At 39.5% G+C, this 19,786-nt stretch overlaps 1 protein-coding gene across 19 annotated transcripts in view; it reads right to left on the bottom strand.

The window, feature by feature from the left end:
• The window catches only part of ERC2 (ELKS/RAB6-interacting/CAST family member 2), an 840,901-nt gene that overhangs the window by 597,757 nt on the left and 223,358 nt on the right, over positions 1-19,786 (bottom strand). For all 19 annotated transcript variants that reach the window (XR_012669214.1, XR_012669216.1, XR_012669218.1 and 16 more), the window contains 2 exons: positions 18,838-18,912; positions 4,179-4,334 (listed from right to left, as the gene is read on the bottom strand). Coding sequence is in view for 1 of the 19 variants with exons in the window: in XM_075130329.1 (XP_074986430.1) it covers positions 4,179-4,334; positions 18,838-18,912 (231 nt within the window). In the remaining 18 variants the exon portion in view is untranslated. The remainder of the gene's footprint in view (positions 1-4,178; positions 4,335-18,837; positions 18,913-19,786) is intronic.

Here is a 19,786-nt window from a genome sequence, read left to right as displayed (position 1 = left end):
ATCCTTATTGAACCTCATCAGATTTCTTTTGGCCCAATCCTCCAATTTGTCTAGGTCCTTCTGTATCCTATCCCTCCCCTCCAGCGTATCTACCACTCCTCCCGGTTTAGTATCATCCGCAAATTTGCTGAGAGTGCAATCCACACCATCCTCCAGATCATTTATGAAGATATTGAACAAAACCGGCCCCAGGACCGACCCTTGGGGCACTCCACTTGATACCGGCTGCCAACTAGACATGGAGCCATTGATAACTACCCGTTGAGCTCGACAATCTAGCCAGCTTTCTACCCACCTTATAGTGCATTCTTCCAGCCCATACTTCCTTAACTTGCTGACAAGAATACTGTGGGAGACCGTGTCAAAAGCTTTGCTAAAGTCAAGAAACAATACATCCACTGCTTTCCCTTCATCCACAGAACCAGTAATCTCATCATAAAAGGCGATTAGATTAGTCAGGCATGACCTTCCCTTGGTGAATCCATGCTGGCTGTTCCTGATCACTTTCCTCTCATGCAAGTGCTTCAGGATTGATTCTTTGAGGACCTGCTCCATGATTTTTCCAGGGACTGAGGTGAGGCTGACTGGCCTGTAGTTCCCAGGATCCTCCTTCTTCCCTTTTTTAAAGATTGGCACTACATTAGCCTTTTTCCAGTCATCCGGGACTTCCCCCGTTCGCCACAAGTTTTCAAAGATAATGGCCAATGGCTCTGCAATCACAGCCGCCAATTCCTTCAGCACTCTCGGATGCAACTCGTCCGGCCCCATGGACTTGTGCACGTCCAGCTTTTCTAAATAGTCCCTAACCACCTCTATCTCCACAGAGGGCTGGCCATCTCTTCCCCATTTTGCGATGCCCAGCGCAGCAGTCTGGGAGCTGACCTTGTTAGTGAAAACAGAGGCAAAAAAATTGCACAAATACAAAATGAGAAATGACTGCCTAGGAAGGAGCACTTCAGAAAAGGATCTGGGGATCATAGTGGATGAGAGTCGTCAATTTAATAATGTTGCAAAAAACCCACCATAACTGTGGGATATATTAGCAGCAGTATTGTAATAATCATGCCATGAGAATTAATTCTTCCACTCTACTCAGGACTAATAAAGCCTCAACTTGAATACTGTGTCCAGTTCTGAGCACCACATTTTGGGAGAGATGTGGATAAACTGGAGAAAGTCCAGAAGACAGCAACAAAAATTATTAAAGGTCTAGAAAATATGACTTATAACGAAAGACTGAAAAAAAAACCTGGGTTTGTTTAAGCTGGAGAAAAGAAGACTGAGAAGGGAAATAACAGTCTTCAAATACATAAAAGGTTGTTATAAAGAGGAGGTTGATAAATAGTTCTCCTTAACCAGTGAGGACAGGACAAGAAGTAATGGACTTAAGTTGCAGCAAGGGAGATTTACGTTAGACATTAAGAAAAACTTCCTAACTGTCAAGGCGGTTAAGAACCGAAACAAATTACCTAGGGAGATTATGGATCTCCATCCCTGGAGGTTTTAAGAACAGGTTAAATAAATATCTTTCAGGAATGGTCTATATAATAGTTAGGCCTGTCTCAGTGCAGGGGACTGGACTAGATGACCTATCAAGGTCATTTCCAGTCCAACATTTCTATGATTCTCCACCAAATCATGTGGGTTCCGCAGAAGCAGATGTAGCACTGCCCCCTTCAGCAGCTTTTTCAAAATTCCTAGCTACACATTTAAGCACAAAAGGAGCTTTTCCAAAAATTATCAGCCCCACAAAATTTCACATAAAAATAGATGTTGGATGCAGAGGAATGAATGCAAAAAAAAAAATCAAGAAAAAAAATGTAGTTTCACAACCAAAATTGCTACAATGCTTTTGACCAGCTTTACTCTGTTTATTATGGTCAGTCTCAACTTCATTATAAATAGTCAGCCAGCTGTCCTTCCTCTCCCACATTCCCCTCCCCACTCACTGCTCCTTCTCGTCTTAAAGGAACTTATAGGTAAAATGCCTTCTTTCCCTACTTCCCAAGATTCATCTATGTGAATGTTTCATTCCCCGCCCCCCTCCCCCCCACCACCACCCCATCACTGCTGTCCTGGTTTCTCCACTTTAAAAATCTGATCACCGTACACCTGTATTGTAGAAGGTAGCTCCCTATCAGTACCTTGTTACTTTATAAACAAAGAAGAATATAATCAGAAACACAAATTTTGGAATAAACTCATCAATGTTTGTATTTTTAAAAAAACTATTTAAAAAAATTAAATTGGTTGAGGAAAGAGAATCGGAAAAAGTAATCCGAAAGTACAAAAATAAAATGTTGGGACTGCTCTTTAACTACAACGCAGCCAAACAAATGTAAATTAAGTGTGGTAAAAACGTGCAGCTGGAATCACAAGTTAGGTGCCAAGCTTAAGTTTGATTATTTTAAAATAACTGAGTGGCTGTATTGTTTAGTGAGTCTAGGAGGTAGGTCCCTGGGGTTCTATTCCAAACTTCACTACTAACTGGTGTGTGACCTTAGCCAATTCATTTAGTCTCTCTCTATATATACATCTGTAAATTGAGGATAATAATGTGTATCAACCTTTGTAAAATGTTTCGAGATTCTTAAGTTAAAGGCACTGTGTAAGTGCAAACTATCAGAATTATTCAATTCCAGTTTTGTTCAATATCTTCATTAATGATCTGGAGGATGTCGTGGACTGCACCCTCAACAATGAAGTGAAGTGAGCTGTAGCTCACGAAAGCTCATGCTCAAATAAATTGGTTAGTCTCTAAGGTGCCACAAGTACTCCTTTTCTTTTTGCGAATACAGACTAACACGGCTGTTACTCTGAAACCTGTCAACAAGGACAAGTGCAGAGTCCTGCATTTAAGATGGAAGAATCCCATGCACTGCTACAAACTAGGGACTGAGTGGCTAGGCAGTAGCAGTTCTGCAGAAAAGGACCTAGGGGTTACAGTGGATGAGAAGCTGGATATGAGTCAACAGTGTGCCCTTGTTCCCAAGAAGGCTAACGGCATTTTGGGCTGTATAAGTAGGAGCATTGCCAGCAGATCGAGGGACGTGATCATTCCCCTCTATTCAGCATTGGTGAGGTCTCCTCTGGAGTACTGTGTCCAGTTTTGGGCCCCACACTACAAGAAGGATGTGGAAAAATTGGAAAGAGTCCAGCGGAGGGCAACAAAAATGATTGGGGGGCTGGAGCATATGATTTATGAGGAGAGGCTGATGGGACTGGGATTATTTAGTCTGCAGAAGAAAAGAATGAGGGGGGATTTGATAGCTGGTTTCAACTACCTGAAAGGGGGTTCCAAAGAGGAAGGATCTAGATCTCAGTGGTAGCAGATAACAGAACAAGGAGCAATGGTCTCAAGTTGCAGTGGGGGAGGTTTAGGTTAGATATTAGGAAAAACTTTTTCACTAGGAGGGTGGTGAAGCACTGGAATGCATTACCTAGGGAGGTGGTGGAATCTCCTTCCTTGGAGGCTTTTAAGGTCAGGCTTGACAAAGCCCTGGCTGGGATGATTTAGTTGGGGATTGGTCCTGCTTTGAGCAGGGGGTTGGACTAGATGACCTCCTGAGGTCCTTTCCAACCCTGATAGGCTATGATTCCATGAGTTATAAAATTAAATTTTTTAAAACTATTAGAATTTTAAAATACTGTACATGTAACACACATTTACAATGGAAACAACAACTCAGCATCATTTATGGCATAGTGATACTAACCACAATACCATTATCAAGGTAATGAAAAAATTAACAATTAAAATGGTATGAATATATTGTAGGTCAGAATGGAAACCAATAAAGTCATAAAGCAGCCTTTGGGGAGTGAAAGCAGGAGTTATAAAGCTGAAAGAAGAGAAAATGAAGAGACCATATATAAGATGTGTAGGAAAGAAAAAGAAACATAAGGAAGAGTAAAACATGAGAAATGTAGTAAATAAATTAATGTTTTTGCCACTGAAGTGTGATAGATTAGCCTCCGCTCTACCTCTCCTGAATCAATACTTACAAGTGCCTTTTTTTTAATCCAAAAAAGGTTCCTGCAGCAACTCCTTTCAGTGCCAAGTACTGCAGATCTACCATAAGCAAATTCACAGAGGACTGCTTAAACTGAAGAGTACAGTTAAAGCTTCTGTTCACATTATTTTAATACCATTAAACTATTTTATTAGTAGACTGTACCTTATTTTTCATGAACTTTGAGTGACTCTTGTAAACTTCTATTTGTTTGATCTCTTCTTCTCGGTCCTCTATATTCAGAACTCCGTTTGTCTTTAACATCTGTATTTCATCTTCGAGATCCCTTATATTGCGTTCAAGTGAAGCTATTTTTGTGTCCTGGATTAAAAATTTAAAAAATAAAGAGAGAGAATGTTTTGTAATTATATGAAACCTGGATGTTAAAAATGCAATATTTGTAGCAACGTAGTACAATATTAATACACCAGCACAAGAAACTGGAACAAATTCTGCTCTCATTTATATTGATGCAGGGGTGCTGGAATAATTTGTATAGTGCGGGTGCTGAGAGCCATTAAACCAAACTGTCAATCCTCTGTATAACGGAAACCACTTCAAGCCAGGGGGAGCTGCAGCACCCTCAGTAGCCCAGTTCCAGCACCTATGATATGTGTATTGATGTAAATCCTAGGTAATTCCACTGACAGTAGCTTAAGGGAAAACAGAATTTGGACCTCTGCTCTCAAACGAAAGACAGCACAATGCTTGATTTTATTTTAGTATCTATTAAGAATGAGCATTTTGATGCTCATGCACAGTCTGGGCAAAATCCTGCCCTACTTCCTAGAAGGCACACAAAAGAAGGACAATAGATGAGGATAGCAGGGCCAGACGTATATGGAAATACCTTATAGGCCTTGCAACTACTTAGGGCTATCAGGAGCTGGCTGGCCTCTCAATCTAGTGGTCTCTTGAACACAAGGTTACAATCCTGTCCTGCTGTTTTGAGAAACAAGAGGAGTCTCCTTATGTCCATTTCCTCCACTGGTATACCCACATATAGCCAAGGGCAGGATATATACTTTTCATCCTACAGTCTCAAAGAGCTTTACAAACAGTATGTAACCAAGTTAATATGCAACAGAAATGCCACCTCATATACCACGGATTATATGTCACCTCATAGACTGGTTATCAGCTTGTGCCAGTACAGCACTTAAAAAATCCAGTGATCCAGCTCTCATTTTCATTTGTTGTCTGGAAACTAAAAAAATCTACTCACTTGGGGATGGATAGAGATCATTAGGACTTATAATACCTTCTCACACAACTTTCACTTTGAAAGAATATAGCAAAATGACTCAGTTGGCAATCTGTTTTCAAACATCTATTAGGGAACAAATTCTCCATGGATCAAGCGCAGAAAAATTAAGTCCAAGAATACAAAGTAGCCAAGACATATTAAAAACTGGGATAAAATCCTTGCCCCACTGAAGTCAATGGCAGAAGGCCTATTGACTATAACGGAGTCAGGATTTTATCCATTTTCTCCCACAAAAAATACAAGTTCAACCAAACCTTTTCCCAAGACAACTAAATTTGAACCTCTGTAGTAAAATAAAACTTTGTTTCTGTTTTCAGTTGACTGTACTGCCTGTCTTTAGCCAGAAGCTGAAGTTCTGCAATATTAAAAAAAGGTTATTCCTACACTACCTACAGACTGTCTTAAAGTAGTCAGCACCCAAACTTTTGCATGATAGCAAAGCCTGTTTTCAGGATACGGTCAGGCTAAATTTGCAATTTCAGAGGTTGGATAACCTGGATACAGCTCTGATAAGCATCTGAACTTTTGATTACTAACCCAAAATGAAACTTTGAACCTTTCGAATTTCACCAACTATTGTTATAAACAAGAGACTGCCTTGTGAAATATTACCATTAGATTACTAACCCAAAATGAAACTTTGAACCTTTCGAATTTCATCAACTATTGCTATAAACAAGAGACTGCCTTGTGAAATATTACCTTTAATGGATAGACCCCAACTATCAACTGGCCAATATTGCCTCTAATATCTGCAATAACATATGGCCACTGCTTGAATCTTTAGAGTGCTACAAGCTATTGGAAAGTCTCTTACATAGCAATAGCTAGTTGGCAAGAGAAGCACAGAACGTCAGCTTATTTGACATCTTCTGACGGGTTATGACATCAGGGCTGTACCCATCGATGGAGACATTCCATATCTGGTAGTAGATGTTTGATGGTACCTGCTTGCTGGATCCGAAGACCTATTTTCAAAGTTATCCTTACAATTTAGAGGGCCTTTCTTCTCAGTAATTCCACTTAGTGATAAGGGTTGTATATCTTGAAAAGAGGGACACTTATTGTCAGGAAAGTGGGAATAGTTGCTGAATACCTATCCTTACTCTAAATTTTGGGGATTATAGATTTGATTGTGTATGTCACTGTTCTAAAATAAGATAAATCGAGACACTTATTTAGGAGATTAATTTGGGATTTAGGATACTGACTTTCCATTTTTGAAAATATTGCTATTAATTAGCCAAAATGCAATATAGTATTATAATGTCTGTCATATGTACCTATATTACTCCCTCTTAAAAAGATTTTTCTATAATCCACATGTTGTTGGGTCACTGCGCCCTGTACAGCACTGTGGCAGAGCATGGGGCTGCAATGGCTCTGCCTCAGTTTTCCCCATCAAGGTTTCCAGTCCACTCTGGTGGCTTATGACTCTGGCCAAGTTACTATGAAAGTTCAACACCTGCATTTCTGGGGTAGAAAAGTCCAAAGTCACATCCCAAAACAAACATGAAATAAATGACTCTCAATCCCAGCTATGCTTAGTTCTCAACCATTCTGAAGTTATTCACCGATTCACCCTCTAGCCTCTGCTCTCAGACCTCCCCCACTTCCCTTCAGGTAGCTTAACCACCATGGCAGATCCCAAATACTCCCATGTTAGGCATGCCCTCCCTCTTCTGAGGCTCTTTCTGGCTGCAGCCTTATTCAGTTTTTGGCTCCAGCCAGGTTTCTACCGCAAGTGAGAGCAGTTGCTCTCCTTCCCAGCCAGCTGTACCTGAGCAAGCTCTCCTCTTTTCAGCCCCTTCCCTCAGTTCTGACATCCACTACAGGTGCAGTGGTTGGGGATGATGTTGCTCATTGCAATTAATTAATCCTTTCCAGCCCAAGTGGGGTTTGTAAACCCCATCATACCAAGCAAAAGGAAGTTGTGAGAGGCCAGATCACTGAGTATTAGTGCAGCTGTTTTGTGCTGCCCAGCAACAGATTCAGCCCATAAAGCCAGCTTAACCTGCCACAGGAGAATCACCCTAGTGTAAGGTATCATCCAGTAGCATAGAGCCAATAGAGTGGCTTCAACACCATTCTCCTTCTGTACAGCTGTGTCTGGGGCTTCCTGTGGCCTGCAAATTTCTGTCCTGGAGATTTTGGCAGAAATCACATTTTAGAGCAGCCTTCATGTTGATTTAATTTACACTTAGGGACAAGCCCAGCACAAACTCAGAATGAAATGCAAAGGCAAACTGTATACCATCCTTGTATACACCCCCACACCCCTTCTGAACTGTACCATATGCAAGATGAGCTGGCCACAGGATCTGGCTCAGGGTTTTTACACTGGCAAAGAAGACTCTTTTTATAGTGTATTACTATGCACATATTTTATTTTATTTTTTTTAAGTACAAAGCTATGTGATGTGCATTTCCCAGTCTAAGTAAGCCGATATTAACTGAAGACTACAGAGTCGTTGAGCCACTCTCTAACAGAAGAACACTAAGTAGACCAGTAAGGGCACTGAGCAGATCTTGTATGGTGAGGACATTGGTGAGTGATTGCATCCTCAGCACATGGATGACTACCAGGTATGCTACACATTGGTCGCAGTAGTACCATATTCGGGGTCTTAATCTGTTTTACGCATAATGTAAATCTTCTTGTGATATCTGATTCATTACTCCATTTTAACTGAGAGGAGAGAAATTTAATTCATTAGCAACAGTAGCAAGCAACCACCATATTTAACAATCATATTTTCTACATATGAGTTAGGAAGTTCCTTATAACATTGCACAATAGCTGGAGAAAACAGCTGTTTCCTATTCTTCCAATAACCCAGCAATACTGCATGGCTCAGCCTCCACTTCCATTTTGGGAGAGAAGATTATTTCCTCCTTGATCACCTTCCTCATAATTCCCACAGAAACCTGTTCATTCAGGCTTGCTACTCTGACATGCAGTGTTTTAGGAGGCTAATCTTCAAGAATGACAAGGTAACAGTAAGAATATTTTCTATTTTTAATACTATGACTCTAAGATTGAATATCTGGTTCTCCTTCCATGAAGGAATATTTCTACATTCTACTTGTAGATTATATCAGGTTTCGCTCCCTTTGGTGATGACTCTCACAAACAGTTATGTAACAGAATTAATTATAAAAACAACTGTGCGGACATTCCCATCTTAGTATCGAAAATGGTGGGTGGTTTGTTTTTTGCGCCTTTTCTTCCTTCTGTTTAAAACAAAATGTCTTGTTAAAGACCAAAGTCACACAAAATGTTACATCCTGGAAAATTTGTGATTTTATCTAATTAATTCCCTTTGTATTTAATCATGTAGGCAAAATGCCATCCAAATTACCTAGTTTATTAGGTGAAACACTCTAATATGACATGCTTCCATAGACAGAATCATAGCTTATCACCATGGTACCTAAATCTTGACGAGAGGATCAACATTATTCATATTCGCAATGAGAAGAGCTTGGAGAATTAAGGTACTGAAAGAAGCAAACAGAAAAATCTCTTTGCCATTATATTACCTACTCAGATAAAACTCATCTATTATTAGGCATTTATTGTGCTATCTGCAGAACATTTTTCTGAAAGGCTTTTGTGATGAAGGAAAGAACAAAGTGTGTGGTGGAGTGTAAGACAAAGAAAAACGGAGGTGCCTGTTGATAGAATTCGTCTTGTTTTGGTGAAATCATCTCCCCCAAAAAAGGGAGTGGGGGCAAAAGAGCCACCAATTATCATGGTTATGATCAGCCTTAAGAAGGGACAAGGGTGAACAAACAAACAACTACTGTCGTACCCTATAACATGGAAAATTCCGTAAAGGAGCAAACCAATTTGCTCCAGGCAACCCCACATCCTATTTCTAGCATCTTCTTTTCCCCGTTACTCCAGAGTACGACCAAATAAAAAAAAAAAACAACCCTGTAACTGTGTTTTACTAATTCTGCAATTCTATCCTGGGTGGGGCGGGGGTTACATCTCCCTACTTTCACCGTCATTGATTAGTTTATGCCCTGCGGCATAAAATTTAACTCTTGTAAGAAATTTCTCACTTAATGCCTTGTAGCTATTTATGTATCTGTTCACATAAGCCCTGAGTGCTGAAATCAAACATTTATTTTTAGTTTCTACTCGAACAGAGTGTTGTGACTAATGTTGTGGGAAAATGTCACATTACTGATCTTTTTTCATTCAGAATCAGAATATAAACCTCAGAAATGCAAAATTTTCTGCGGCACACAAATTTTTGAAAAATTCCATTTTGGAAGAACTGAAATGAAATTTTTCAAGAATTTACATTACAGCAAGCTAGCTCACCAGCTGGGCAGCCAGGCAGCCTAAGAGTCCCATCAGGCAAGCTACAGGGGAACAGAGCAGGCTGGGAAACCTACAAGGCAGGTAGATGGAGAATCAGGATAGCTGGGCTGCTAGGGAACTGGGAAGACTGGCAGGAAGTCTGCCCAGCCAGTCAGCCTCCCTGGTTTCCATTCAGTTGAATCAGCATTTCAGACAGAAATCTGTTCTCTCAGAAAAACGTCAACAAGTGTTAGCTGGGGCTAAATTTACAGACACTTGGTTTGACAACCTAACAACCTGAAAGAAGAGCAGATGCAGTAGCGCTTAATTTGTTCAAGGGCTTGCCAGGGCTGAGCCTCAGCACCTCTAGGTATGACAGTTCATAGCCTCAGCACCTCTGGGCTTGCTGCATCAGTTATAAATGTAAAAAAATTGCTTGAGCCCCAGCACCTCTTTCATTACAAATTAACCACTGAAATGCAGTATCTTCTTCAAGCCTGTGGTTTATCTACACCAGCAGCATTCAAAATCTGGGATTTTTGAATGATGTTGGTATAGATAAGCCACAGAGCTTGGGGCTTGAATCACAAAGACAGAAGGTTTGGCTACAGTAAGATGAAGGAAGAAGTATAATATTACTAGGACTAATAACTCTTCTGAGTTCTCCAAAAATATGGCATCAGTGATTGAAGTTAGGCCTTCCAAACCCTGTTAACAGACACAGAAATATGTAGCAGGACTTTCTATACTGACTCAGACTATTAATCAGAATTGGTACACTACTTCCAACAGTTGCCAATGCTTCAGAGGAAGGGACATCTCTCCTCCCCCATTAATCACCCTACCTAACAGTGCAATCCTATATTTGGCCTGGGAGAAGATTCCTTCTTTACTGGTCCCAGCAGCGTTAAATTTTTGCCTTGAAGCATAAATTAAGAGAATTAATTAATATAGGATTGTCCTGATTATGCAGAGAAAAGTTGAAGTAGTACTAGGCTGACTCTTCAGATTAGTTTCCAGTGATAATGACTCACATATCCCAGAACATTATGACAAAACTGCTGGTAGCATATTGCCTGACACATACACTCTAAAATATAGAGCTGGGCAAATAATCTGCAAGACATAATTTATTCAAGGCATTTTGCCTCTTTTTCTGTTCATGTCAGCAAGCAAATCACTATTCCCAAATGTATTTGTTACTTAAAAGCATTCATCAAACTATTTCCGTGAGTAACTCTGTAGATTGTTCACAAGCACTCGATGGCAGTATTCGATATTTGAAATTGCAAATTCAATCTGTCTTGATCAGTTTTAATTGAACACACACATCACATAGTATGTTTCTATTCCCTCAATTGAGAAATAGAGCCTTTAGTTTCATGTGTTTTTTTATGTCAATATTTGAGCATTTGATCATTGCTTTTTTTCTGAACAGATTTATTTTCTAAGGTGATAGTATCACCTTAAGGTTAGGCCCAAAATTTAAGTTCTATAAAAAAAGGATATTACCAAACCTATTATGAATAGACATGGTTTCATTATTAATTTCACAGAAAACAGGTTTTTGGGATAAATATTCACTGATTATAAGCCCAGCATGACAGCTATTGCAAGAGAGCCAAAAAGAAAAAATCCTTAGGAAAAAAGTGAAATACAAATAATGATAAATAGACAGTGTCTGTATAGATTTTAAAAGTACAGTGTAGAAAATATTCTGGTTCACCTTTAAAACAAGAGAAAGGGAAGATTCGTGCAATTGGAACAAGAAGAACACTTTGCACTACACACACAAGCAGTTTTCTAGTAACATACCTGAAATATCAAAGCTGGATCAATATATAAAGATGGTTGTTTCTGCAAGTAAGGTAAAATCACAAATATTTTCATTCACTTAAGATCTTGCCATTTTAAATGCTTTTTGCTCTTGTCTCTGTGCTATTCGTACTTCAGCTTGATTGTCACTAGTTTACAATGAAGATGAGCATTGTGCCAAATTGGTAGGCAAATTCTGCCTAACTTACTCACACAGGTAGTCTCACTAGTTTAAGTGGGACTTTGCATGAACAAAATTTGGCCCTGGTGTTGCTAAGTACACAGTATTAGTTCTTAATACAAACAATATATTCAACCTCCTTTTCTTTTAATGTTTTAGGTTTTTTTAACCAATAGTAACCAATCTTACATGCTTATATGCCAAAGAGCATATAAAATTATTACAACACATATCCCAAACTTAGAGTGTAAGTGGGTGCAATTCCATTGGAGGCAATGGATTTAAATACACCTGCCTCACTCACTATGTGTCCCTGCCTCATTTATGTACATCATTCAACTGGTGCATTGAATGAGGCAGGGGAAATAATAGTATGATCATGTAATGAAAGTCTATATCATAGTGCAGATGCACATGGAGACAGAGTTAAGGCTGCATTACACATTTCTGGACTTTTTAGTGTTTAGCTTGGTACTATTATATATTCTTAACTTTGTTATATCATGTATATTCCATACTAAAAAACTAACTATACTGCAGTAAATAACCTAGCATTAACATATCTTCTAACATTTAAAAAAAAACAAAAATATACTACTACTACTCATGGTTTTGCCAATTAAATAAAACTCATTTCCGGTTTGCATACATAATTGTTGGTAAGACTTCACAGTAAAACAGTTTTCATGTCATGTCATGTTCTGCAAAAATGGAAGATTTGAGATGGGTGACAGCTGGAGAAACTGTCCACACCAAAACATGGTTTCTTAAGCAAGAGTGTAACAACTGCTTCTTTAAGAAAATCCGACACCTTGCCCTTGTTAAACAAGGCACTGACATTCGCCACCCTGCACTTAAGCAGGGAGGAGTTTGTCTGGCTGGCCAGGAGAAGAAGGCAATGCTTTCTGGCTTTGGGGAGCAGGGGAAACCTAAACCTGCTGAAAGAGCATGGTGGATGACTCACCACCCAGGAATGAAGGGGTTTAAAAAGATCAGCTGGGCCTGGCCCCTCCCCTCTCCACTGAGAACAGGCTGGGCAACACCCACCTTCCCTCCCTAATTAGGTCACAAATATGCCAGGTGTTTAGCTATATCTGCTGTGGGCATTACACTAGCCGTCCCACGAAGGGGGGCTGGGAAGGAATTTTTTCCTTACCACCATATTGGCCAGGTGCAGTTCGGGGGGTGGTTCGCCTTCCTCACAGCAGATTCAGGTAAGCTCTGTTCATGCATAGCGTGATGGGCAGTAGGCCACATGTCACAACTCTTTATTTGAGTGTATAATGGATGTTCAGTACAGGTACTCCATAAATTAAGGCACAAAAGCATAGAAAAATGTCTTGGAAAAGGAATTAAGGAGAGTGCTTGGTAATTGAGCAAGCCGGGGGCAGTTGGAGACTACTATGACTAGTACAGCAGGGAGCCAACCCCCCATCATTATAGTCCACCTTAACCCCTCCTACGAGGGGGTGTGGTTGGTAAGGTCCCAGCAAGGAAATTGATGGAGGGACCTGGATGAAAAGGCGGGGGAGCCGTGGAAGCCCCCCACAAAAAAATTGGCTGGAATTGGTAAGGTCCCAGCAGGGAATCTGCTGGAGGGACATAAATTTTGCACCTGCACTGCACACATTTTCTCCGCTGGGTTAGTCCCAGACACCTGTCTAATAATAAAGTTGCAGCCTGATTAAACCCATATCTAATGTTGCCTGTCATTCTTTCGGCATAGCCAGACAATCCATTCCAACAAGGTCCTCAACACCTCATTGCTGCTTTTCACAAGCAAGAAGAAACATGGATCTAACATACAGGTTTTGTCCTGTACATCCTCAGCTTCTCCACATTCATCAAATAATAAAATGCAACATAGAAGATGCTGGATTTGTTCCCCAAGATTTAGCCACCATGGATACAGAGAACTCAGTCCAAATATGAGTAATTGCATATTACAAGTAATCTGACAACTCCTTACAGAAAGAAACACACACGTGATCAGATGCAAATGATCCAATTTAACTAGATTAACCATCAGGAACAGTTCCACTGACTGGATCTTTGCAGAAAGCTACAAAGGAGGTGAAGAATATTTTCTTCAATGCCTGCACAGCCACAACATAAGATCTCAGAAACTCTATGTCGCCAGCACTCTAGTTTTCTTCCCTTCCACTTCATTACTCATGTATCATCTAAATTAGCACTGCAAGGACAAAGCTGAGGAAGAGGATGTGACAGATCATTTCTATCACTGGTTATGGAAACAGATCATTATAATATCTTAGCAAACAATCAAAGGAGTTTATTGTCAAATCCAATCTGCATTTAATGCAGGACATACACAAAACAAGTATGCCACTTCTCCAACACTCAATTCACGCTGAACTACATAGCTAGCTGGAGGATCTGGACTAACAACAGGCCTGAGGTATCATCCAATAACCGATGCCTATTATATTATTAACCAACGACCTTTCATTCAACAGAATAATCAGAGTAGGTTTACACACATCACAAACTCCTACAAACATGCCCTTAGCAAGGTGGATTACACCAATATTACATGCTTTTGGCTTACATCTCATTCAGAGAAACTATAACCTATACTAATTCAGTTATTCACTTAACATTTTGCTAGCATATCAGAATACCTCAGATTTTCAGACTATTTTTTAATGACCTTCTTCCTAAAACAAGCATTTTATGCCTGGGTATTATTTTAAGGAGGGAGAAGAAAAAGGCAGACTGTCCCCCTGCAAATTTCAGCCTGAAAAAATTAACCAAAAAACCCTACCACCGTTTGTCTCCACCAACTTTCGCCAGCTAGTGCAGAGCAAGGGGAAACAGCTAATGGGAGTCTGAAGCTGCTGCTTTAGGTACCAGTGCTCAGGAAATGCTCCCTGCTTTCCATTTCTGGGTGAGGATCAGCTAGCTGTTTATTTGATTTGCTCAGCTAACAGGAGGCAGCTGCAGACACTGCACTGAAGTCTCCCACAAATAGCTGTTGCTGTGCTCCTTGTTGGGCAGGCAGGAGACGACAGTTAGGATTCCTGTTAAGAGGTGAACTCTCCCCTAGCCGTCTAGCTTCCAGCTTGGAGAGGCTGAGGTCAGCAGAATGAGAAGGATGTTAGCCTGCTGAAGAGGAGTCCAAACTACTGGCTTTCTGCCTGCCCAACAGCTTCTGCTTTTCCTCCTCTGTGCCTGAGGGACAGATAAGGGGATGGAAGAACACAGGTGGAGAAAGGACAGAGGAACCTTGGGGAAAAGTGGGGGCTGAGAAATAACAGGGACAGATGGGAACCCCAACCAGCGTTGCCAACTCTCTGTCTTGCAGTATTTGTTTTCCTTAGTGAACCAACTGATGGAATCAGGAGTCTACATGAGGATCTCAGCTTCCATTTTAAAAAAAATAAGATTCTTGCCTTCCTGGTTGCAAATTACAGCTTGAAAATGTAAAGCAAAGCACCCTAAGGCTCAACAACCAGAAGGCAAATAAAAATACCGCAAAATGTATTACTTAATAAACCTCTTGATTTGAACCCTGATTCATGATGTTTGAACATTTGGGGTTGGCATTACTAGAACTCTGGGAACAATAGCCTACAGAGTCAGTGAATACTGGCCTCCATCATATGACAGGAACATCTTGTACCCCATCCCATGTGATTGATGCCAGGAAATAAAGAGCATGTCTATGTGCCACCCTTATTACAGACAGGAAACTTGGGGAGAAGAGACCCTTTAAGACCAAGGAGTAAATCTGGATAAGAAAGTTTGGGAGAACAATACATCTTGAAGAAATGAGGGATAGGGTGGGACAGAGAGCTGAAGTTTCCTGGCTCTAGGCGATCACTCTGTCTTCTGACCCATCTCAGCAGAACTGTGCTTTTGTGGAGAGTGAAGGGACAAGGGAGGTGAAAGGTACAGGGGAAACTGAGGAGGAGCTAGGCACTTTGGAGAAGAAGGAAGAGAGTGGAAATTAGGAGCAGGAGGCTGTGTTTGAGGAAGCAGGCAGGGAGAATTAGGGGTCTGGAGAAGTCTGGAAATTTGGAAGGAAAAAGCGAGTAAGGAATTTTGAGACAGAGAGGGGTTGGTATCTGGGAAGATAGGACTAGGAAAAGAGAACATGGCAGTTCTGAGTGGGGGGAAAGGAGAGATGAGGAAGGAAGAGGATTCTGGTGAAGAAGAGGAGACATGGAGAGTGTAGGAATTTGATGAAAAGAGGACAGGTTAAAAGGCTCTGGGGAAAGGTAAAAGTATCAGGTGAGGGAATTACAGACTCAGCAATGACCAGTGAGAGTGCTCATTACAAAGATCTTCCAGGTACTAAAAGCACTGCTCTCAATCCTTTTTCAGGGGAAACAATATATTTCCAAACCTCCTGAGGAGCCAAAAGACAGGACTTTCTGACTTCAGTGGCAGAAAAATTGTGAGACTACCTGTGACTCTGGGACTTTGCCCTCCTACCAAATGGAGAATGGGTTTGCGGGTTTGCAGAAGAATTAAAATTTATTTTGCAGCTTAACCTTTAGGGCTCTCTTTTTGTTGTTACCATCCTCACAGGTGCAACACGTCAGTTTGGCTATTTTTTAATTGATCTTATTCAATATTAAGCATTCAAAATGATCATCCCAACAAAACACAGTCTCCTACTTTCTAATATGCTGTAGTTGAGGAATTACTGCAAAAATGCTGGACAATGTTCTTGTATCAGTTCATACATGGATTACTAGACTAGAATCAACAGCAAGTTCTGCATAAAATATATAGCAGTATATGGGACACTGCCAGGGGTAGAACATTTTTTCATTAGACATATAGGATAATCCAAGCTAATAATTATCCATTAAAAAGGCAAGTCCTGTATTTACTTCAGCATTCAGACTCACTTATAATAGAAGTCAGTGGCAAAACTAAGGCCCTTAATTTGCACTTCCTTTATGACGGAAGTGAAAGACCATCGTTATTGTATTCAGGATGGTTTGCCAACTCTCAGAATTTTATCATGAATCTCATAATATTTGGGTTATTTCTTAAAGACCCAACTCGTGCATTTACATAGTTTTGTGAAAATCTCAGCTTTCATTAAAATATTCTAGCCCTTATGGTTGTGGAGAAGTGTTACAAATTGTTACCCCTGCAGAGTCAAAACCCAGAAGGCAAATAAAAAGATCCCAACATAACTCTTCTTTAAATCTCATAATTTTAAACCAATCTAATGGTATTTTTTTGAATGTCTGAATTGTTAATTTTTGAATGTGTGATGTTGGCAATGCTATATATCAAACAAAGCAATCAAGGACTCTTCGCCTTAGACAAATTTCTGAGTTGTCTCCAGTGTGAAAATGGTTTTAAGAGACAGGTAGGCAAAATAAGCAAGTGACCTTCAACAGAAAAATTATTTTTAAAAGGTTTGTATGAGAGGCAGATTTCAATTATTTGGTCAGAGACAGGCTATTAATTTTTCTTTTATGCCTGATCATTCTCTTTGGGCTTAGCACACCTGGAACTATGTATTGAATATTTAGCATTTATTCCTTAATATTCAGCAATAGAGTACTTAGTTTTACTAAGCCTCAAGCAAAAAAAAATAAATCCTTTGTTGTCCCCATTGTACCTGAGTTTCTTTGTGCTTCCAGCAGGTTGCAAGGAGCCCAGCAATTTACAGACTGAGAAAAAGTGGCTTAGACACAATAATTAAATATAATAATCAAAAGAACAGTGAATTATACAGAAACAGATAATGGCATAAATACCCAGAAGCCCTGTTAAAAAAAGCTGATATAAAAATATACCTTTCATTAATATTCATTTATCCACTCAGCTTTGACAGTAGTTTGGCAAATCACACACATAGTTTTGGGAAAGAAATAACAGCTTTGTAATAGAAGAATTTCACATCCAAAAAATGAGTAATATGCAGCTCAGTGCTGAAGAGTCATTTATCTTTTAAGGTGGATGATAAGGTTGTTTTCGGGTTTTTGCCATTTATAATATTGTATCATATGACAAGTGTGCAGCATAAATACATAGGGCTTATTCAGACTTCCTTTACACCAGATTTACACCACTGTAACTTCATAGACTTTAATGGAGCTAGTCCAGATTTACATCAACATCCAACCAAAAGCAAGCCATAAGCAAGTATTCTCATTATCTGTGGCAAAAGCTGGGGGGGGGCGGTATGTGTGTGTTCTGAACTAATTCTTTATTAATAAATGTATGATCCAATCCTACTAACTCTTGCTCATGTGAGTAGCCTCATCAAAGGACTATACACAGGCATAACAGTTTGCAGGATCAGGCCTCTGAAGTTTTCTAATTACTAAAGCTAAAAAAGTTTCCCTGAAATATACCCCAAGCTGTTCTGATAACTAAAATATGATAATGCATTGATTGTCCAACTTTTTTCTGTATGTTATTTAATTGACACGCCCTAGAATGTAGCCAAATTATCCTTGCAAAACTTCACTGAGCAGAACTTGTCTGCTTTTTGAAGGGGACTACTAAGAACAGTGATATGAGTGTGTGGAGGAGAACCACTAAAAAGGAGGTTAGTAAGAGGAAAAAATGTTTACTATGCTTTAGTAGAATATGAAATTCTACTGTATGATTACAGGAAAAAGGCCACTACTTTCTGTATGATCTAGTTTCTATGATCTGCAAAACCAGTTCATCAGCTTGCTCACTGGAAATCAGTCATCTTTCTAATGCGGGGATGATTTATCGAGGAAACAGGTGGAAAGGGGAAAATTATTTAATTTATCAATAATGGGTTTGGAAAAAGATTAATTATTTGTTCTTTCTGGAGACAAAAGAATATTTTTATACCTTTCTCGGAATGCTATTCTCATGTTTGTGAAATTGCAGGCCTTAGTTTTTCACCAAAAAGAGGTATTAGTCAAATGCAAAAATGTATGTGCAGTTACTATGAATAAGATGTTTACAAGAGCAAATGGTATCTAAATTTATTTTGGGGAAGTTCTATGGCCTGAGTTATACAGGGGGCCGGACTAGCTGATCACAATGATCCCTTCTGGCCTTGGAATCAAGGAATCTAAACAAACTGTTTTACAGATCTATGAAATTTAGGAATTATTGCGGGGGGGGGGGAGGAATACTGATTATCCTCTTGCTTTACACAAAAATGAATTCTATAATAAAAGCTACAGCTCATTTCTTGTTTTAATATTAACTGGTATTAACTGAGTTCAAACTAAAAGACTGCATATTGGCAAGCATGCAAAGTCCATACCTTCATCTCTATAACTGTCTGAAGAGCTTTTGTCTTTGCTGGTTCAGGCTGAAGTTGGGTTCTTCTGTGTAGTTCCTGTGGAGGGACACGATAAAAATAAGCTTGACGACTCATCTTTCCATTATTTTGTGTCTCATATAAATGTAGCACAGTCCACAGCAAATTAGAAGTCTGATGTTCAGGACTGCACAAGTCCAAATGCTACAGGTGCATCTTTTTTATGATCCCTCTAGCATCACTGCAGTCTCTATCTTATATTACAGTCATCGCTGTCGGCTCATGCGCTATTTCTGAAACCTCTATCAATAATTAACGTCAACTGTGACAAAGCCAGCAAGTAATTTCTTAGTCCAAATACAACACTGCTGCTTCTGCCCAGACATCGAATCATAATTCATTCAATTATAGTACACTGTGTTGCTAATTCAAAAACTAAGAAAAATAAATGCCGTTTAAAATCTTTTACTGAAGTTCTCTGCTTAGAGTTTTTCTACCAATATTTGAAGCAAGCAATTTAAAACCATTAAATTCAAATTTGACATTTTAAGAATAGTAATTATATAATGGGTTGATGCAGCACCATCTACAGTAGCTTTTGCATTTCAGTTTTCATGTATTCACAGTATGATATTTTTCACAGTTTAATCTACAGGTAATAAAAATATAAGGGTTACAATTGCTACACAAAGATGTACAATTAACAAAAGCAAACATCAGCCACTCTTCAAAGCTGAAGATTGGGGGTAGATATTGACAACATTGAGAACTGTGTACAAACCATTAATTGAAAAATATTTTAATATCTATTCACAGTCGTGCTTCTGATGCTGATGTGAATGTTTTTCACATACTGTAGGTGACTGTAAAGTCCATGATTTTCCATATGTGGTTATCTTATAGTCTCTGTCCATGTCTCCTTCACATGCATGTGCACAATTAGAACAAAATG

The sequence above is a fragment of the Caretta caretta genome, chromosome 7 (genome assembly GCF_965140235.1).
Source record: "Caretta caretta isolate rCarCar2 chromosome 7, rCarCar1.hap1, whole genome shotgun sequence".
NCBI lineage: Eukaryota > Metazoa > Chordata > Testudines > Cheloniidae > Caretta > Caretta caretta.
This window is presented reverse-complemented; position numbering and strand designations above follow the sequence as displayed.